We start from the raw sequence: 19,336 nt of genomic DNA on the forward strand, positions 1-19,336 counted from the left end.
TCACAGAACATGAGGAACTGTATTGCGGGGTCACAGCATTAGAAAGCTTGAGAACCACTGCTCTAGGTTCTCTTCTGCCTTTAAACCTATGATTTGATAGTTAGATCTATTCTTGAAACTTTTCTACTTTGAACCTGCCAGATCTTGTGTTCTCCTGGCATAAACTTCAAGTGCTCAAGATCACTGTCGTGCCAAGATCAGGCATCGAAAGAGGACTTGAGCAACTCTGGCCAAATAACCAAGATCTTTAGTAGAGATAGCTGCAATAGGTAGATTTAGATTTAAGATGCCCAAGCCCTCTCTCAGATTCTATTTCTGGTCCTCCATAGAATCCTGAGGAAATGGTTTAACACCTGGAAGTATCTCTGTTCTCCCATCTCCTCAAAGGCAGAGCCAATGATTTTACTTTTCTTTGTATCCCAAGCACATTGTACAGTGCACTACACATAGAAAACATTTAACCAATGTTTTGATGACTGTTTCCTCTTCTGTAGAACACCTATGTCCTCCATTCTACATGGGAGAAAGGGAGCCTGACATAGTGAATAGAATGGTAGCATTGGACTCAGGAAATGCTAGGTCTAAGTCTGATTTCTGACTTATTGGTTGTGTAGCCATGAGCAAGCCTCTCTAAGCCTAAGATTTATCTATTAAGTTAGAGATGGGTTTTAATCGTTGCTGTCATTCACCAATGGAACAAAGTTCTATGATGTATTAGTTATACAGAAATATAAAAATAAACAGGTTAGTGTTAACAAATTAGTTTAAATAAGCTCTATGAACTTTTGTACTTTACGTGTTCAAACTAATCAGGGGCTGGAGGAGAGGGAGGTGGTTCCAGAAGAAACAATGAGATGTGGAAGGGTCTAGGACAGTAATGACTGAACCACCTACTTCTCAAGGCTATTGTGGGGTAAAATTGAATAACATATAAAATCTGTAGGTGCTCTCAGTTATTATTATTAGAAAAGTGAACTGACTAGCCTCAGGTCAGCTTGTAACCCCAACTGCTGTTGTTTTCAGGAGCCTTATTCCTGGATGAGCTCTGAGCCTCCTCTGCCATTTTACAGCCATGGCCTCATATTTGAAAGATCAGGGACAAGCAAGCTGTTATTAAACCCAACATAATCATTTTTTTTGCATGCTCCATTTCAGACCTGCCTACAGCAATGTTGCTCCAACATTTACTGCTTGACAGTGGGGTATAATTAGTTATTGTGCAAACCAAGCAAAACTATTTCATCTGGCTAGTCCCTCCTTGCCCTGCCTTCTGGAGAAAGGGGAGCTAAAGGAAGATCTTCTCTCCCTATGGTATACAGTCACATGTTCCAGGTCTTCCTATTGACTCAAAGGCGTATGTCCTAGAATTGTAAAGGCAAAGGATGTGAACTCTGGAAAGGATCTTAGAAAGATCCTCTAGAACACGGGTGATTCACCTTTTTTGTGTCATGGACTCCTTGGGCAGCCTGGTGAAAGACTCCTCAGTCTATCCCATATATCAAAGGAATCCTCACTATACCCTACCCAACTCTGTTTGAGAACCTCCAAGAAGGGGGATCCCCTCATCTCTCAGAAAAATCCATTCTACTTTTGGACAGCTCTAATTTTTGATGAGATTTCCTGATATCAGGCCTAAATTTGATTCTTCCTAACATTCATCCATCCTAGTTCTACCCTCTTGGGATCAAACAGAATAAGTCTAATCTTAAATGCCAGCTTTGCAAAAGGAAACCAACTGTATTAAAATATAGTTATCAAAAAGAAAGTTTTTAGGTTCACTAGCTCCAAGTTAAGACCCTAGATTAAGCACTTCCCCCTCCATTAAGCAATTGATGGATGAATAAAAACAAAACCTTTTTATCAAGCACCTCCAATGTGCTAAGTATCATAAAATCAAAGGACATGAGTTCTGAAAGAGACCTTAGACCAGAGGTTTTTAGCCTTGTGTGTCCTGGCCCTTTTGGGCAGTTAGTTTGATGAAGCCTACAGACTTTTCCCCAGAATTATGTTCATAAATGCATGAAATAAAATACATAGGATTACAAAAGAAGCAGTTATTGTGAGATAATGAAATATTTTAAACAGGTTTGCAGACACCCCTACCCCCATTTAAGAGTCCTTTCATTTTCAACCCACTCATCAGACAATTTTTTAGACTTTTATTGAAGACCTCTGTACCAGGCACTGTAAAGTCAAAGGACATGAGCCTAGAAGAGACCTTAGAGGAATACTCTAACTCCCTCACAGAGAATTTGCTCTGATTATCACCCCCTTTTATAAACATACCAGTGACACTTGGTTCAAGAGCCACTCAGGGAATATTAACAGAGGACATTTTGAAGAGAGGAAAACAGAATGTTCTTTCTCACAATTGAAAATGGCTCTGAGAGTGAGAAAGAACCCTGTGATTCCTCCCTGTAGGGATTCAAGGAAATGCTGGTATACCATTTGTCCTTGTTGATCAGGGTCATATTAGATGAGATGGCCTATGAGAGATCCTCCAACACAGGCATTCTTGGGCAGCAATAAGAGAAGTACTTGTATATCTTCCAGAAATAAGGAATCCCATAATATTCAGCCCTCATCAGACCACATCTGAGGACTGGGCATCACAATTTAAAGACAATGTTGATAAGCTGGACAATGTCCAGAGGAAGGCAACCCAAATAATGAAGGGCCTTAGGTCCATGACATCAAAGGAATGGTTGAAAGAAATGGGTATGATTGGCCTAGAGAAGAGAAGAGTCTGGGGACACATGGTAGTTGTCTTCAAGTATATGAAGGACTGACATGTGGAGGAAGCATTAGACTTAGGTTATGTGGCCCCAAAAAGTATAGAGCCACAAGCAATGGGTGAATGTAATAAGGCAGAAAATTTAAGCCTGATGTCAGGAAATCTTATAAAAAACTAGAACTGTCCAAAAGTAGAATGAAGGATAGCTAGGTGGCACAGTGGATAGTTCTCTAAATATGGAATCAGGAAGACTCATATTCCTGATTTAAAATCCCACCTCAGACACTGTGTGACCCTGAGAAAATCATTTAACCCTGTTTGCCTCAGTTGCCTCATCTGTAAAATGAACTGGAGAAGGAAACGGCCAACCACTACATGATCTTTGCCAAGAAAATCCCAAAATGGCATCACAAAGAATCAGACATGACTGAACAAAAGTAAAATGGGTTGCCCCTAGAAGTGAGGGGCTCCCTGTCCTTGGAGGTCTTCAGGCAGAGTTGAGAGGGTTGTAGAAAGGATTATTTGGGGGTATGGGTTAGACTTAGATGGCCTCTGAAGTTCTAGAATCTTTCTGAGATTCTGGTCCTATCATTCAATGAATAGATAGAGTACTAGTCCTGGAATCAGAAAGATCTTAGTTCATGTCCTGCCTCTGACACATACTAGCTCTGTAAGCTTTAATAAGTCATTAGTGCCTTTCCTCTGTTAATTACTTCCTATTTAGCCTGCACATAGCTTCCTTTATATATGTGTGTGTGTGTGTTGCATATTGTCTCCCATGCTCTTTGAGATCCATAGCTCTCTTTTGCCTCATTTTATATCCTTAGTGGTTAGCCCAGTAGCTAGCACATAGTAGGTTCTTAATATGTGTGAATTGATTGATGTAATATCTCAGTGTTCCAAGAAACTCTAAAGTAATAAACATGTATTAGTCACCTATAGCATGTCAGATGCTGTCCTAAGCACTGGGAATGCAAAGAAAAGCAAAACATGCCAATAACAGCAACAAAAAAAGTCTGTTCCCAAGGAGCTCACATTATAATTTGGGAGACAACCCACTAAATAAACTGTACATGCAAGATGTATACACAATGCTATAAAAAAGATCACAGAGTTAAAACTAGAAGCAACTTAGAGTTCAGCTCTCCTGACCCCTCCATGATCTTGGCCAAGTCATTTGACCTCAACAGAACTCAGTCTCCTCATTTGTAAAATGGGATGAGGTTGACCTAGATGGCCAAGAAGATGCCTTCCAACCCTAAATCTGATCCTGTGAGGTAAAATTCCTCCTTTTGAGGATGCCACCATTGTCCCAGTCACCAAGGTTTATAACCCCAGAAATATCCTTGAATCTTTTTTTCTCAATCAATTCCTGTTTCCATTCGCTCACCTACAAAATTGGAAGAGACCTTGGCAGCAGAGTTCAGACTTGAATAAAAATCTCCCATGTAGCATCCCTAAAGAATGGCCATCCACTCTTTCTTGGAAGACTTCCAGTGAGAGAGAGTTCACTGCCTCCCAAAGTATCCCCTCTACTGTCATGGTTAGGGAGCTTTTCTTTTCTTGGAGTTGCCCCTCTGCCACCATGCCTGCTGCTCTCTCATAATATCTATTCCTGATTGAACCTTGAGCCTCAGAAAACTCAGTAATTCTGCCCTCTTCACCCTGTGTCTACTAGACTATGTTCATTCTTGAGGTCTATACAGTGCCAGTAGGAGGGGAGAGCACAGCAGGAGCTAGGAAGGGCAACTCCCATCATATAGGATCTCGTTTGAAAAATAAAGAGCCAAATGAACTATTGTCAAATAAAACCCAATCCTTCTTTGCCAGCTTCATTTCAGACCTTACTTCAGCAATGTGCATGTAATTAGTTATTGTGCAAACTGAGGAAAATTAGTCATGCTTCAATTGGCTGGTCCCCCCTGCCCTTCCTCCTGGAGATGGGAGAGCTGACACCAGTTCTGAAACATCTAGGCACACATTCTAGGTCTTCCTACCCACTCACAACATTTTCTCCTAGAACTGTAAAGTCTGAGCATCTAAATTCTGGGAAAGCAGTGGAATTGCTCATTGGCTCCAGGAGGTGGAGAGGGAAGAAGGGAGGGAAAGAACATGAATCGTGTAACCATGGAAAAATATTCTAAACTATTAAAATAAATAAATTTTCAAAAAGAAAAAGAAAAAAGGAAATTCTGGGAAAGGCTTCTGAGAATCTTGTATTCAAGCATTCTTCACCTTTTTTGTGTCCCTGGACCCCCTGGGTTGCTGGGTAAAACCTATCAAGACCCCCTCAGAATATCTTTAAATTCATAAAACATAAGGAATTGCAAAGGAAACCATTTCTATTGAAACAGTTCTCAAAACAGTTTTTAAAAATATATTTATGGGCCCCAAGTTAACACCCTCATAAGTTAATCAATGAATCAAAAATAGTTATTAAGCATCTAACATAATCCAGGAACTTTGATGGATGCTGCTATACAGAAAATAGAAATCGAGCAATTCTTGCCCTCAAGCAGCTTATAATCAAGCCAAGGGGGAGAGACATGTCCATATATGTGGATATCCAAAATACATACAAAATAGAGAGAAGACAATTTTGTCAGGGGAGAGGGGGAGGAAGACATTAGTAGCTGGAAGGATTGGGAAAGGGATAGTAAATACCTTGAAGGAAATTAGAGTTTCTAAGAGGTATAAGTAATAAAGGAGTGAATTCTAGGCATGGGTGACAGACAGTATGAAGGCACAGAGATAGGAGATAGAAAGTCGTGTAGAAAATATTTGCCCTGCTTGTCAGATCTGAATGAAGCATTTCAGATCAAGAGCCACAAAGAGACTGTCATAAGTAGACATTTGGGGGAAGGTAAAACAGAATGTTCCCTCTGATAATTACAAATGTCTCTAAAAATAAGGGAGGAATAGGATTTCTCCCTGGAGAACTTCAAGCAAAAGCTGAATGACCACTCATCCTCAAGCCGATTCTTGGGAGTCCTTTTCCAACTCTAACACTCTTAATTCTAAGATCCTATAACATGGAAAAGAATTTAACCTTGAGCTGTAATAGTGCATGTTAATTCAAGTCAGCAAGCATCTATTAAGCACCTACTAAGTGCCAGACTCTGTGTTAAGCACCAGAAATATTAATGAATGGAGAAAGACAAACCTTCCACCCTCAAGGAAGGCTGCTAGGTGGTCCAATGGGTAGAATGCCAAGCCTGGAGTCCAGAACATGAGTTTTCCTGCATTCAGAGCCAGACTTGGATATTTATTAGCTATGGGGATTGGGCAAGTCAATAAGCCTCATTTGCCTCAGTTTTCTCATCTGTAAAATGAGCTAAGGAAGGAAATGGCAAACCACTCCAGTACCTCTGCCAAAAAAACCTGAATGGGGCCACAGGATCAAACATGACAAAAGACTGAAGAACACCCTCAAGGAACTTATATTCTAATGGAGATGAACAACAAATAAAAAGTAATTTAAAAATCAGAGGAAAGGGAAAGCCCCCAAACAGGCTTGTGGATAAAGAAAGCCCAGAATCAGGATTGGTGTCCAGAGGATAATGAAAGCCTGGCTATCAAAGACACTTTCCTTAAAATGGAGGTCCTAAGAGGAGCCAGACTTTGCAGGAGTGTATGGATGGGGGAGAGAATATTGTAAAGACTTCTGAGTGCCCTCACTAATCAACCTTCAGCATTTCATGCTTTTCCCCCTTTGATGCCCTATAAGCACCTTGAACGTATCTATCTTTTAGAATTCTCTCTCCTTGGTCCTGGAGAAACATTCTTTACCTTTGTTTAATTTAAAGGGAAAATTGGAAATGATTGCTAACCATCTCCAAGTAGAACAGGCTGCCTCAGAAGGCAGTGGGTTGCTCCTCACTGGAGGTCATTGCCAGGAAGCTGGATGACCATCTCTCGGGGGCATTGTCCAGGGTATTCTTTTCAGAGATGGGTTAGATTGAATCAATGGTTCCCATTTAGAGATTCTCCCCTCTCATGAGGCTTTGCAGTGATGGTTCAAGGAGCCTGTGCTAAAAATACTTGAATGGCACTTTAAGCAGTAAATAATTGCAGAATATTTTGAGTGATGTATTAAATAACTCTGAATATACACAACACAAGTTTTTTCTTGTTAAAATGGATTTTTATGGGGAAAAAAGTTGAGAACCAGATCCTCCACAACTAGAAATTGGGAGGTCAAAAGCATGCAGTCATGCAAGATAACTTGTGGCATGATGGAACCTGTGGGATACTGGGCAAGTCACCTGCCTGCCCTGGGCATTGGCTTCCTCTTCTATATATAATAGTGATCACCCTGGCTCCCATGATCTGAAAAAGCACGTGTCTTACATTTTACCCCTCTTCCTGGGTTCTTATATACCTTTAAGGCAATTTGGGGGTAATCTAGTCTGTCTGCCATTGGCTTAAGTATACCAGATACACCCAGATATTGGGAATGTCCCTGGCATCTCATTTCCCCTCCCCATCGCAACTTCCAGCACCTTATACCCATTAAGGCAACATGGAACCTTCATTATGCCCTCATCATGGTAGGTTAATACCCAGACTCCAATTTTTCAGGTTTTACCCTTCATGATCCTCGAGTAATTGATTGACTTGATGGGAGCTGGGAAAACACTTTGTCACATTAAAAATGTTACTATTCCTCCAATTTTAGGGTTTACTGTACCCCAGTTTCATTTGACCACATGTAAACCACCAACTCCAATTAGCTTTTACAATGTATTATTTACTTCAAAGATAGATTCAGCAAAAAAAACATACAAACATGCCCCCCTTAACACTTGGAGCCTATTTTACCTTGTTGCTCACCCCAGGCTCTGGGGAAGGGAAGGGAAGGGAATCAGTTTCACAAATTGGGTAAATTCCAATATTGCATAGCTGACCAAGTTCCAAGTCCAAAACCCCCTTAGGCTTGAATTCTTAGAGCTTCCCTGATGAGCTGGCAGCAATATTCAGCCTGGAATCCTGTCTCCAAGGTTACCATGGCTTAAGCTTCTGGGTCCAGAGACTCCACTGCGTGGGTTTCTAGACCCAGATCCATTTTTCAGGATCATAGGGTCTTGGGGAAGAGAAGGTAATCCTTCCTCTTACCCAGATCAATTCATGGTGCCCATGCCAAAGGTAGATAAGACCTTGATGTCCTCATGCCACTGGGGAGAGACTGTCCCAGTCTGGTAGTGTTAGAGACACAGCCAATTCTGGCCAAGCAGCCAGTGGAAAGAGGTGACCCCACCTGTGTGGGACGGAAATACAGAATGTCTTCCCCCAGAAGCAGGTCTCTGGTGCTTCCCACATGTGTGCCACCATGTTAAGTGATCTAGGAATGCACAAAACCAAAGTCTCATTGCATGTCAAATGAGGGTCAGAGAAGAGCTCTACAAGATTCCTTCAAGTTTTATATTTCTAAATCAATGTAGTTGAAAAGGATCACAAAGGCAGGGTCTTAGAGATGCAGAGAAATAATGCTAATTAGAAGCAGAGGACTTGGGTTCAAATCTTTACCCTGTCATTACCTATGTGACTTGGGCAAGATATTTAACTCTCTGGGCCTCAGTTTCTTGGCATGTAAAATGAATGAGTTAATTAGCATCAAAGCAAGGTTCCTAGATGAATCCAAGGGACTCATGATGAAAAACATTATCCATAGCTAAAGAAGGAGCTGTTGGAATCTGTTTGCAGATCAAAGAATGCCATTTTTCATTTTTTTTATTTCATGAGTTTTTATTGTACATGTGATGTATCTTTTTTCATAGAAGGAGGAATATGGAAATATGTATTGAATGACAGCACTGGCATAATCAACATCCGATTAAATACCGTCTCAGGAAATGGGAACAGGGAGTGAGGGGAGAGAATATGAATCACAGAATGTCAGATAACAATTGTCAAAAATTGTTTCTACATGTAATTTAAAAAACTAAAATAAAATAAAATGCATAAGTTAGACTAGATGGTGTCTGAGGTCCCTAATGCCTCTAATGCTAAATAAAATAACATCAAGTTGACTTACTTTCTCTACTCCTTTCCTCTAACAATTTAAATTGCTTTAATTCCTACTATTGGTCATTTATGAACAACTGTTCTCAGAGTTTAAAGACCACATTTCAGTAGCAATTGTAGGTTTGCCAACCCTTCAAGGCAGAAGGGGAAGAATTATTCTCCTTATTTTACAAACAGTGAAACTGAGGCTCAAAGAGGAGACTCGGCGACAGTCATAGCTAGCAAGCACTGGGACTTGAATTCAGTCTCCTGATATCAAATCATCCAGAAATTCTTTTGTATGATGCACTATCTCATTGAAAAGGGTCTCTTTAAAGTCTTCAAATCCTTTGGCCCCTTCAAGACTTGGCTAAGTTCTGCCTTCTATAGAAAGCCTTTCCTGATAGCACTGTAATCCCTAGCTCCTCATCCCTTTCCCATGACAATTCCCATTTATCTATATATATACATCTACAGTATATGACAACATTTTTGGCCCCTCCAATGGACTGTAAGCTCCTTGATGAAAGACTACTTCATTTTTTATCATTGTGTGCCTAATCCTGTGTCTGGCATGTAGTGAGTATTTAAGAAATGCCGACCAATTGATTGATTCTGTATGTGCTACACGCTCAGTAAAATGTAAGGTCCCTGAGAGCAGGGACTTTGGTTTTTGTGTCCTTGGCACTTAATACAGTGCTTGGCATACAACAGGTTCCCAATGAGGACTTGTCCACTAATGGATTGATTCAAGACTATGGAAGAAGAAGAAAAACTCCCTAACAATGAGAGCTATGCCCAAGTGGAATGAGATGGCTTGGGAGGTGGTGGGTTCCCACTCCTAGGAAGACTTCAAGCAGATGATAAATGGCCACTTGTGGAATGTTCTAGTGGGAATTCCTTTCTTGTATGTGAGTTGGACTAAAATTAGATGGACACTGAGGTCTTCCAACTATTAAGTTTTGGGATTCTATGAAAGACTAACCCCCAGAGACCCATCTTCAGTGCCTCTAAATTGGGATGGCTCAAAATCTCAAGAGTACTGACTGATGTCTTTCCCTCTATTCCCCCCCCCTAACCCTTGTCCTTCTGCATCCTCATTTTCAGAGACTTGGAAGGAAAGTCCCATAAGCCTCTTCCACTTGGGATGGAGAACGATCGTGTCTTCAATGACCTGTGGGGGAAGAACAACATGCCTGTCGTCTTGAACAACCCATATTCAGAAAAGGAGCAGGCAAGTCTCTTGGATAATAAGGACTGAGGGCCTTCCATGGAATGCACATTTAATAAACATTTGTCACATTAAACTAAAAGGGACTGAACCAAATTAAATGGAACCAGATTGAATTTACATCTAGAGTTGTGTACACACCCCCATGCACACACACAAATAAGTACTTCTAATATGTTTGTTGTATCCAAGACCATTCCACCATAGATTGTAAGTGTTCAAAGACCATGGCTTGGTTGGAGCTCCTACCATCAAAGGCAATTTACGAATATTGCATTATAATGCCTGGAAGAATACAGAGCTCTTGAAAGGCCAAGAACCAGCTGCCTAGCCTGATTCACAGAGGACCAGATCTGGAGCAGCACCTTGGGTCTAAGTCATTAAAGCATATCATCCAGTCAGAAAGCTCTTCCAATCACTGGTTTGAGTTGGGTTGCCACCAACTGGCATTGGTGGAATTTTAGCAGGAGCTTGATGTCACAGTTTAGGGATTATTGAGCTAGAAGAAACTTTAGGACAGGGAATGTTTAGGATTGAGAGGTACCTTAGAACATAGAAAATCAAGTCACCAAGCACTTAAATGCTTACTATGTGCCAGGTCGGGGAGCTAGGTGGCGATGGATGGAGTGCCAGATCTGGACTCTAAGAAAACTCATCTTCCTGAGTTCAAATGTAGCCTTAGACACTTACTAGCTTTATCACCCTGGGCAATTCATGTATCTCTGTTTGCCTCAGTTTCCTCATCTGGAAAATGGACTGGAGAAGGCAATTACAAACCACTCTAATACCTTTGCCAAAACAAAACCCAAATGGGGGGATAAAGAATCAGACATGACTAAAATGGCCAATGTTCCAGGGACTGTGCTACATTGGGAATAAAAATACAAGCAGAAAGATAATTCCCTTCCCTCAAAGCACTTATTATATTCTAATGAGAAAAGACAACATAAAACGAAGGAGAGGGAATTATGGTACCCAACACAGGAACATGATAAAGTCTAGGAGGAGAATTAGGAGAGATGGTCTGGAAAGGAATGGAGACCTGGGTGGCCTAGGTACCCCCTCTTTAAAATGGAGGTGCTGGGAAGAGCTAGCCAATGAGATTGGTGTCATCAATTTTTTTTTAATTTTACAAAATTCCATTCTAGGTATTTCCACTTCCTTTTTTAATCATCTAAGAATGATTTAATCATCATTCTTTTTGTACCATTCATTTAATTATTTGGTAACCTTCCTAGCAGGGTATACAACCTATGGATTTTCTTCTAGGTGATACATTTTAGGAAGACATAGGCCAACTGGAATTCATTTGAGCAAAAGTGACCTGGATGGTGAGAGGCTTGAAGGGCATGCTATAGCAATCCAATCATTGAACACTGATCAGATTCCTACTATGGGCCAGATACTGTGCTGAGTTGGGGGTACAAAGACAAGCCCTGACCTCAAGGAGCTCACAAGCCAGAAAAAAAGATTGTCTGAAGAGATAAGAGGGCCTAAGGGGAAAACACAATCTGTATTTTCAAGGTTGTCGTATGAAACAGGGATTAGTTTTGTTCTGCAGGAACAGTGGGTGGACGTTACACACAGTTAGATTTCAAGCAAATGTCAGGAAAAATCATTCTAACAATGGCAGCCATCCAAAAAGTGAGAATAACTGTCTCAAAAGGGGAAGAGCTGCCCATCCTCAGAGGTATTCAAACAGAAGCTGGGTGACTACTTGTCACAGATTTCGTAGAGGGAAGGAACTCTAATTCAGGTAGGAGATTGGATTGGATGCCCAGTGAGACCCCAGATGGATTACCATGTTTGGAGTTAGGAAGAACTGAGTCCCATTCCTGCCTCACTAGTATGGGCTCCTGGGCAAATCATTTCCCAGCCTCAGTTTCCATCTCTATAAAATAATATTTAAAGCATCTATTGACCTCGTAGGGTTGTTGTGAGACAATGCAAGTCTTAGGGTTCTTTGTTCCACGAATGATGAGATACAATGGCCAGATTTGGGGATGCCAGCTCTGGATGGGTATGGATCTGTGATTCCATTGGTGTAAGGATTTCCCAGGAGAGGAAAGTCACTCTGCAGGTACAGATCATCACTTCTTCTGCAATAATAGTCTTAGATAGTTGCCTTGAGCAATGGGAAGTCATGACTCTCCTATGATTTTTAAAACTAGATCCAAAGGATTATAGTGTTATTTACCTTCCATGGTTGTGTTGTTATGGAGATCAAATGAGACAATGCATATACACACGTACACACACATATATACGTGTGTTTATATATGTATATATATACACTAAGGTTTGCAGTGTTTTATATATAATTTATATGTTTATTTAAATATATTTATACATAAATTTATACAAAAATCAATATATATATCAATATAGATTACATATAAATATATAATTATACATTTATATCTAATAAATATATAAATAAACATATAAAGATAATGTAAAATGAAGTTTAAATTAAAATTTATTATATATGACCATGTATAATAAATTCATTCAAATAAATAATAATATATAATAATTTATTTGAATGAATCTATTGTATATAATAAATTTATTGTGTGTGATAATTATTATTTGATATATTTCTATATAAATATATAAATTTATTTAAATATATTTATATAAATCTATATGGACTTATTTAAATATATTTATATATAAATAAAATATATAAATTTATATGTAAATTATATATAAATTATATATCTAAAAACACTTTGCAAACCTTAGTGAGTTATATAAATGACATTAATTATCATTATTATTTCAAGAACTGGGACAGAATTCCCTAGTGAACAAATTCTCCTTAACAATAGCCTATTTCCACCTTATCTACAGCTTTCAGTCTTACATTAATGCCTGGGCACTGAGAAGTTTGCCTTGGGCAGGATAATATATGTCAAAAGTAGGACTGGAGCCTGGGTCATCCAGATTCTAAGGTTGGCTCTTGACCCTTATTTTTCTAAGCTATAATCTTTTTTTTTTTTAAATATATTTTATTTGATCATTTCCAAGCATTATTCGTTAAAGACATAGATCATTTTCTTTTCCTCCCCCCCACCCCCCATAGCCGACGCGTAAGTCCACTGGGCATTAGATGTTTTCTTGATTTGAACCCATTGCTTTGTTGATAGTATTTGCATTAGAGTGTTCATTTAAAGTCTGTCCTCTGTCATGTCCCCTCAACCTCTGTATTCAGGCAGTTGCTTTTTCTCGGTGTTTCCACTCCCATAGTTTATCCTTTGCTTATGAATGGTGTTTTTTTTTCTCCTGGATCCCTGAAAGTTGTTCAGGGACATTACACCGCCCCTAATGGAGAAGTCCATTACGTTCGATTATACCACAGTGTATTAGTCTCTGTGTACAATGTTCTCCTGGTTCTGCTCCTCTCGCTCTGCATCACTTCCTGGAGGTTGTTCCAGTCTCCATGGAACTTCTCCACTTTATTATTCCTTTGAGCACAATAGTATTCCATCACCAACATATACCACAGTTTGTTCAGCCATTCCCCAATTGATGGGCATCCCCTCGTTTTCCAGTTTTGGGCCACCACAAAGAGCGCAGCTATGAATATTTTTGTACAAGTCTTTGTGTCCATTATCTCTTTGGGGTACAGACCCAGCAGTGCTATGGCTGGGTCAAAGGGTAGATATTCTTTTGTCGCCCTTTGGGCATAGTTCCAAATTGCCCTCCAGAATGGTTGGATCAGTTCACAGCTCCACCAGCAATGAATTAATGTCCCTACTTTGCCACATCCCCTCCAGCATTCATTACTTTCCTTTGCTGTTATGTTAGCCAATCTGCTAGGTGTGAGGTGATACCTCAGAGTTGTTTTGATTTGCATCTCTCTGATTATAAGGGATGTAGAACACTTCTTCATGTGCTTGTTAATAGTTTTGATTTCTTTATCTGAGAACTGCCTATCCATTTCCCTTGCCCATTTATCAATTGGAGAATGGCTTGATTTTTTGTACAATTGATTTAGCTCATTATAAATATGAGTAATTAAACCTTTGTCAGAGGTTTCTATGAAGATTTTTTCCCAATTTGTTGTTTCCCTTCTGATTTTAGTTATATTGGTTTTGTTTGTACAAAAGCTTTTTAGTTTGATGTAGTCAAAATTATTTATTTTACATTTTGTGATTCTTTCTATATCTTGCTTGGTTTTAAAGCCTTTCCCCTCCCAAAGGTCTGACATGTATACTATTCTGTGTTTACCCAATTTACTTATGGTTTCCTTCTTTATGTTTAAGTCACTCACCCATTTTGAATTTATCTTGGTGTAGGGTGTGAGGTGTTGATCTATTCCTAGTCTCTCCCACACTGTCTTCCAATTTTCCCAGCAGTTTTTATCGAATAGTGGATTTTTGTCCCAAAAGCTGGGATCTTTGGGTTTATCGTATACTGTCTTGCTGAGGTCGTTTTCCCCCAGTCTATTCCACTGATCTTCCTTTCTGTCTCTTAGCCAGTACCAAATTGTTTTGATGACTGCTGCTTTGTAATATAGTTTGAGGTCTGGGACTGCAAGGCCCCCATCATATGTGTTTTTTTTCATGATTTCCCTGGATATCCTTGATCTTTTGTTCTTCCAAATGAACTTTGTTATGGTTTTTTCTAAATCAGTGAAGAAGTATTTTGGTAGTTCAATGGGTATGGCACTAAATAGATAAATAAGTTTGGGTAGGATGGTCATTTTTATTATATTGGCTCGTCCTATCCATGAGCAGTTAATGTTTTTCCAATTGTTCAAGTCTAGTTTTAGTTGTGTGGCGAGTGTTTTGTAGTTGTGTTCATATAGTTCCTGTGTTTGTCTTGGGAGATAGATTCCTAGGTATTTTATTTTGTCTAAGGTGATTTTGAATGGGATTTCTCTTTCTAGTTCTTGCTGCTGAGCTGTGTTGGAGATATATAGAAAAGCTGATGATTTATGTGGGTTTATTTTGTATCCTGCAACTTTGCTAAAGTTGTTGATTATTTCAATTAGCTTTTTGGTTGAATCTCTAGGATTCTTTAAGTAGACCATCATGTCATCCGCAAAGAGTGATAACTTGGTCTCCTCCTTGCCTATTCTGATGCCTTCAATTTCTTTATCTTCTCTAATTGCTACTGCTAGTGTTTCTAGTACAATGTCAAATAGTAGAGGTGATAATGGGCATCCTTGTTTCACTCCTGATCTTATTGGGAATGCATCTAGTTTATCCCCATTGCAGATGATATTAGCTGTTGGTTTTAGATATATACTGTTTATTATTTTTAGGAATGACCCTTCTATTCCTATGCTTTCTAGTGTTTTTAATAGGAATGGGTGTTGTATTTTATCAAAGGCTTTTTCTGCATCTATTGAGATAATCATGTGGTTCTTGCTAGTTTGCTTGTTGATGTGGTCAATTATGTGGATGGTTTTCCTAATGTTGAACCAGCCCTGCATCCCTGGTATGAATCCTACTTGATCATGGTGAATGATCCTTCTGATCACTTGCTGGAGTCTTTTTGCTAGTATCCTATTTAAAATTTTTGCATCTATATTCATTAGGGAGATTGGTCTATAGTTTTCTTTCTCTGTTTTTGACCTGCCTGGTTTTGGAATCAGTACCATGTTTGTGTCGTAAAAGGAGTTTGGTAGAACTCCCTCTTTGCTTATTATGTCAAATAGTTTGTATAGTATTGGGGTTAACTGTTCTCTGAATGTTTGATAGAATTCACAGGTGAATCCATCAGGCCCTGGGGATTTTTTCTTAGGAAGTTCTTTGATGGCTTGATGGATTTCAATTTCTGATATGGGATTATTTAAGAATTCTATTTCCTCTTCTGTTAGTCTAGGCAGTTTGTATTTTTGTATATATTCATCCATTTCTCCTAAATTGGTGTATTTATTGCCATATAATTGGGCAAAGTAATTTCTAATGATTGCCTTAATTTCCTCCTCATTGGAGGTGCTGTCCCCCTTTTCATCTTTAATGCTGTGAATTTGCTTTTCTTCCTTCCTTTTTTTAATTAGATTGACCAGTACTTTGTCTATTTTGTTTGTTTTTTCAAAGTACCAGCTTCTTGTCTTATTTATTAAATCAATAGTTCTATCACTTTCGATTTTATTAATTTCTCCCTTAATTTTTAGGATTTCTAATTTGGTTTTCTGCTGGGGGTTTTTAATTTGATCGCTTTCGAGTTTTTTCAATTGCATTTCCAATTGATTGATCTCTGCTCTCCCTTGTTTGTTAATATGAGCTTTCAGGGATATGAATTTGCCTCTGATTACCGCTTTGGCTGCATCCCAAAAGGTTTGAAAGGATGTTTCGCCATTGTCATTTTCCTTGATGAAATTATTAATTGTTTCTATGATTTCTTCTTTAGCTAAACGGTTTTGGAGTATCATATTGTTTAATTTCCAATTGGTTTTAGATTTGGTTTTCCATGTACCATTACTAATCATTATTTTTATTGCCTTGTGATCTGAGAAGGCTGCATTCATTATTTCTGCTTTTTTGCATTTGTGTGCTATGTTTCTGTGACCTAATGTATGGTCAATTTTTGTGAATGTGCCATGTGGTGCTGAGAAGAAGGTGTATTCCTTTTTATCCCTATTTATTTTTCTCCATATGTCTATTAATTCTAATTTTTCTAAGATTTCATTCACTTCTTTTACCTCTTTCTTATTTATTTTTTGATTTGATTTATCTAAATTTGATAATGGTTGGTTTAAGTCTCCCACTAGTATGGTTTTATTGTCTATTTCTTCCTTCAATTCTCCTAGTTTCTCCATTAGAAATTTGGGTGCTATATTATTTGGTGCATACATGTTGATTAATGATATTTCCTCATTGTCTAGAGTCCCTTTTAACAAAATATAATTACCTTCCCTATCCCTTTTGATCAGGTCTATTTTTGCATTGGCTTTATCAGATATCATGATTACCACTCCTGCCTTCTTTCTATCAGTTGAGGCCCAGAAGGTCTTACTCCATCCTTTAATTCTGACCTTGTGGGTGTCAACTCGCCTCATGTGTGTTTCTTGAAGACAACATATGGTAGGGTTTTGGATTCTAATCCATTCTGCTATTCGTCTACGTTTTATGGGTGAGTTCATCCCATTCACGTTCAAAGTTATGATTGTCATTTGTGGACTCCCTGGCATTTTGATTGCCTTCCCTAATTCTAACCTTTTCTTCTTCGGCTCTACCTTTTAGTCCAGTGATTTACTTTGAATCGGTCCCCCTTGTCCCCTCCCTTGATGTTTCCCTTTTTAGTCCCTCCCTTTTTGTTCCCTCCCCCTCCCCCCTCTCTTTCCCTCCCTTTTTGTTCTCCCTCTCCCCCTCCCCCCCTTGGTTTTCCCTTCTCCTTACCCTTGTTGGGTAAGATAGAATTCAAGATCCCAATGGATCTGGATGTTTTTCCCTCTCAGAGTTGATTTCCCTGAGATTGAGGTTTAAGTAAACCCCCCCCCTCTCTTCCTCTCCTTCTTATAGGATTTTTCTTCCCCTCCCCTTCCCCTGTGAACCTTTGTGTGAGAACCATTATTCTATTTGGTCTTTCTTTACCCCCTATTTATACATTACATTTTCCCCACATATTAGTATACATAGATTGATATAAATGTAGTCCTTATAGAAGAGAGTTTGAGTAAAAGAAGATAACATTTTTCCCCTTTCCTTAATATTTACCTTTTCAGGTATTCCTTGCTCTTTGATTTTCGGTATCAAACTTTCCACAGAGCTCTGGTCTTTTCTTTGCAAAAAGTTGGAAGTCTTCTATTTTGTTGAATGCCCATACTTTCCCTTGGAAGTATATAGTCAGTTTTGCTGGGTAGCTGATTCTTGGTTGGAGACCCAGCTCTCTTGCCTTTCTGAAGATCATGTTCCATGCCTTACGATCATTCAGCGTAGAACTTGCAAGGTCTTGTGTGACCCTGATTGGCATTCCTTTATATCTAAATTGTCTTTTTCTGGCTTCCTGTAGGATTTTTTCTTTTGTTTGATAGCTTTGGAATTTGGCAATTACATTCCTGGGAGTTGTCTTTTGGGGGTTTAGTGTAGAAGGTGTTCTGTGAGCTCTGTCAGTGGATGTATTGCCCCCTTGTTCTAGAATCTCTTGGCAATTTTCTTTGATTATATTTGTATCACCATGTCCAGTTTGGTGTTTATTTCTGGCTTTTCTGGGAGTCCAATTATTCTTAAATTTTCTCTTCTCCCCCTGTTTTCCAGATCTATCACCTTGTCGGTGAGATATTTTATGTTCTCTTCTAATTTCTTGGTGTTTTGGCTTTGCTTTATTAGTTCTTGCTTTAAAGCCTGGTTTTCTTTTACAGTTTGGTCAAACTGGTTTTGTAGATGCGTGAATTTCTTTTGCATCATTTCCCACTTTTCCTCCCAGAGGGCTTCCATCTTTTTGGTCCTTTCTGATTCAAATTCTTCATGTGTTTGTGGAGAGTTTCTATTTCCTTTGGAAGATTTTGGAGAATTTTCTTGTATATCTTCTTCTATCTGCTCTGTATTTTGTATTTTGGCTCCATAGAATGTGTCCAGAGTCGCCCCTTTCTTCTTATTTTTCTTGGTATTTTGGGGCTTCTGTGCTTCTGTGGAGTTTGTCATCTCTGAACGTGGAGGATTGGCTTTTCTTGTCTTTGTCTGGTGATCAGAGGCTTTAGTCCTGGGCAGATGTTGGTTCTATGAGCGTTCCCTGGGTTAAACTGAATATGCCTCACTGGAACTGGAATGGAAGGGTCGGACCACGAGGCCACACTCTCCCCCTGGCTCGATTTCCGGAAGTTGCCTTCAGAATCCCTGGCCGTGAGGCTGTTTCGTCGGCCTGCGGGGGGATGGGCTGCCGCTTCCCCAAGCTCCGAGAGCACAGACTTTCATTGAGACTTGGATAGCAGGATCCAGCCCGTGAAGCTGTCTTGCCCGCCCTGAGGGTTGCTGTTGTTTTGACCAGCTCTCTGCAGCGGAGGCCCCAGGCAGTAACTTTCACCCGGACCGACCAGCTCTTTGCAGCGGAGGCCCCAGGCAGTAACTTTCACCCGGACCGACCGGCTCTCTGCAGCGGAAGCCCCAGGCAGTAACTTTCACCCGGACTGGGACTTGGGTAGAAGACCCTGAGGGTTGTTGTTCCTCGGACCCTGCTCTCTGAGCCCGGCGCGGCTGCCGCTTCCGGGAGCCTTGGACTCTGCGCTCCTACCCCTGAGGTCCAAGGGATCTCGGGTTCTGGCTTTTAAGGGGAGCCGTACCTTTTGAACCGGGTCCAGGTCCAGGAGGAGGGTTCCCAGGGTCTGTGCTGTTGATCGTTTTGAATTTCGGCGCCTTAGGAGCTTCTAGTTTGAGATCGGTCGGGAAGGGTTTTCCGGAGATCTGAACTTC

General features: G+C 39.7%; 1 protein-coding gene across 7 annotated transcripts in view; it reads left to right on the forward strand.

Annotated features, from left to right (window-relative positions):
* The window catches only part of NOS1 (nitric oxide synthase 1), a 269,988-nt gene that overhangs the window by 163,399 nt on the left and 87,253 nt on the right, over window positions 1-19,336 (forward strand). For all 7 annotated transcript variants that reach the window (XM_056821665.1, XM_056821667.1, XM_007490314.3 and 4 more), the window contains one exon: window positions 9,845-9,971. In XM_056821665.1, the coding sequence (XP_056677643.1) occupies window positions 9,845-9,971 (127 nt within the window). The remainder of the gene's footprint in view (window positions 1-9,844; window positions 9,972-19,336) is intronic.

This window comes from Monodelphis domestica, chromosome 3 (assembly GCF_027887165.1).
Source record: "Monodelphis domestica isolate mMonDom1 chromosome 3, mMonDom1.pri, whole genome shotgun sequence".
NCBI classification, from domain to species: Eukaryota; Metazoa; Chordata; class Mammalia; order Didelphimorphia; family Didelphidae; genus Monodelphis; species Monodelphis domestica.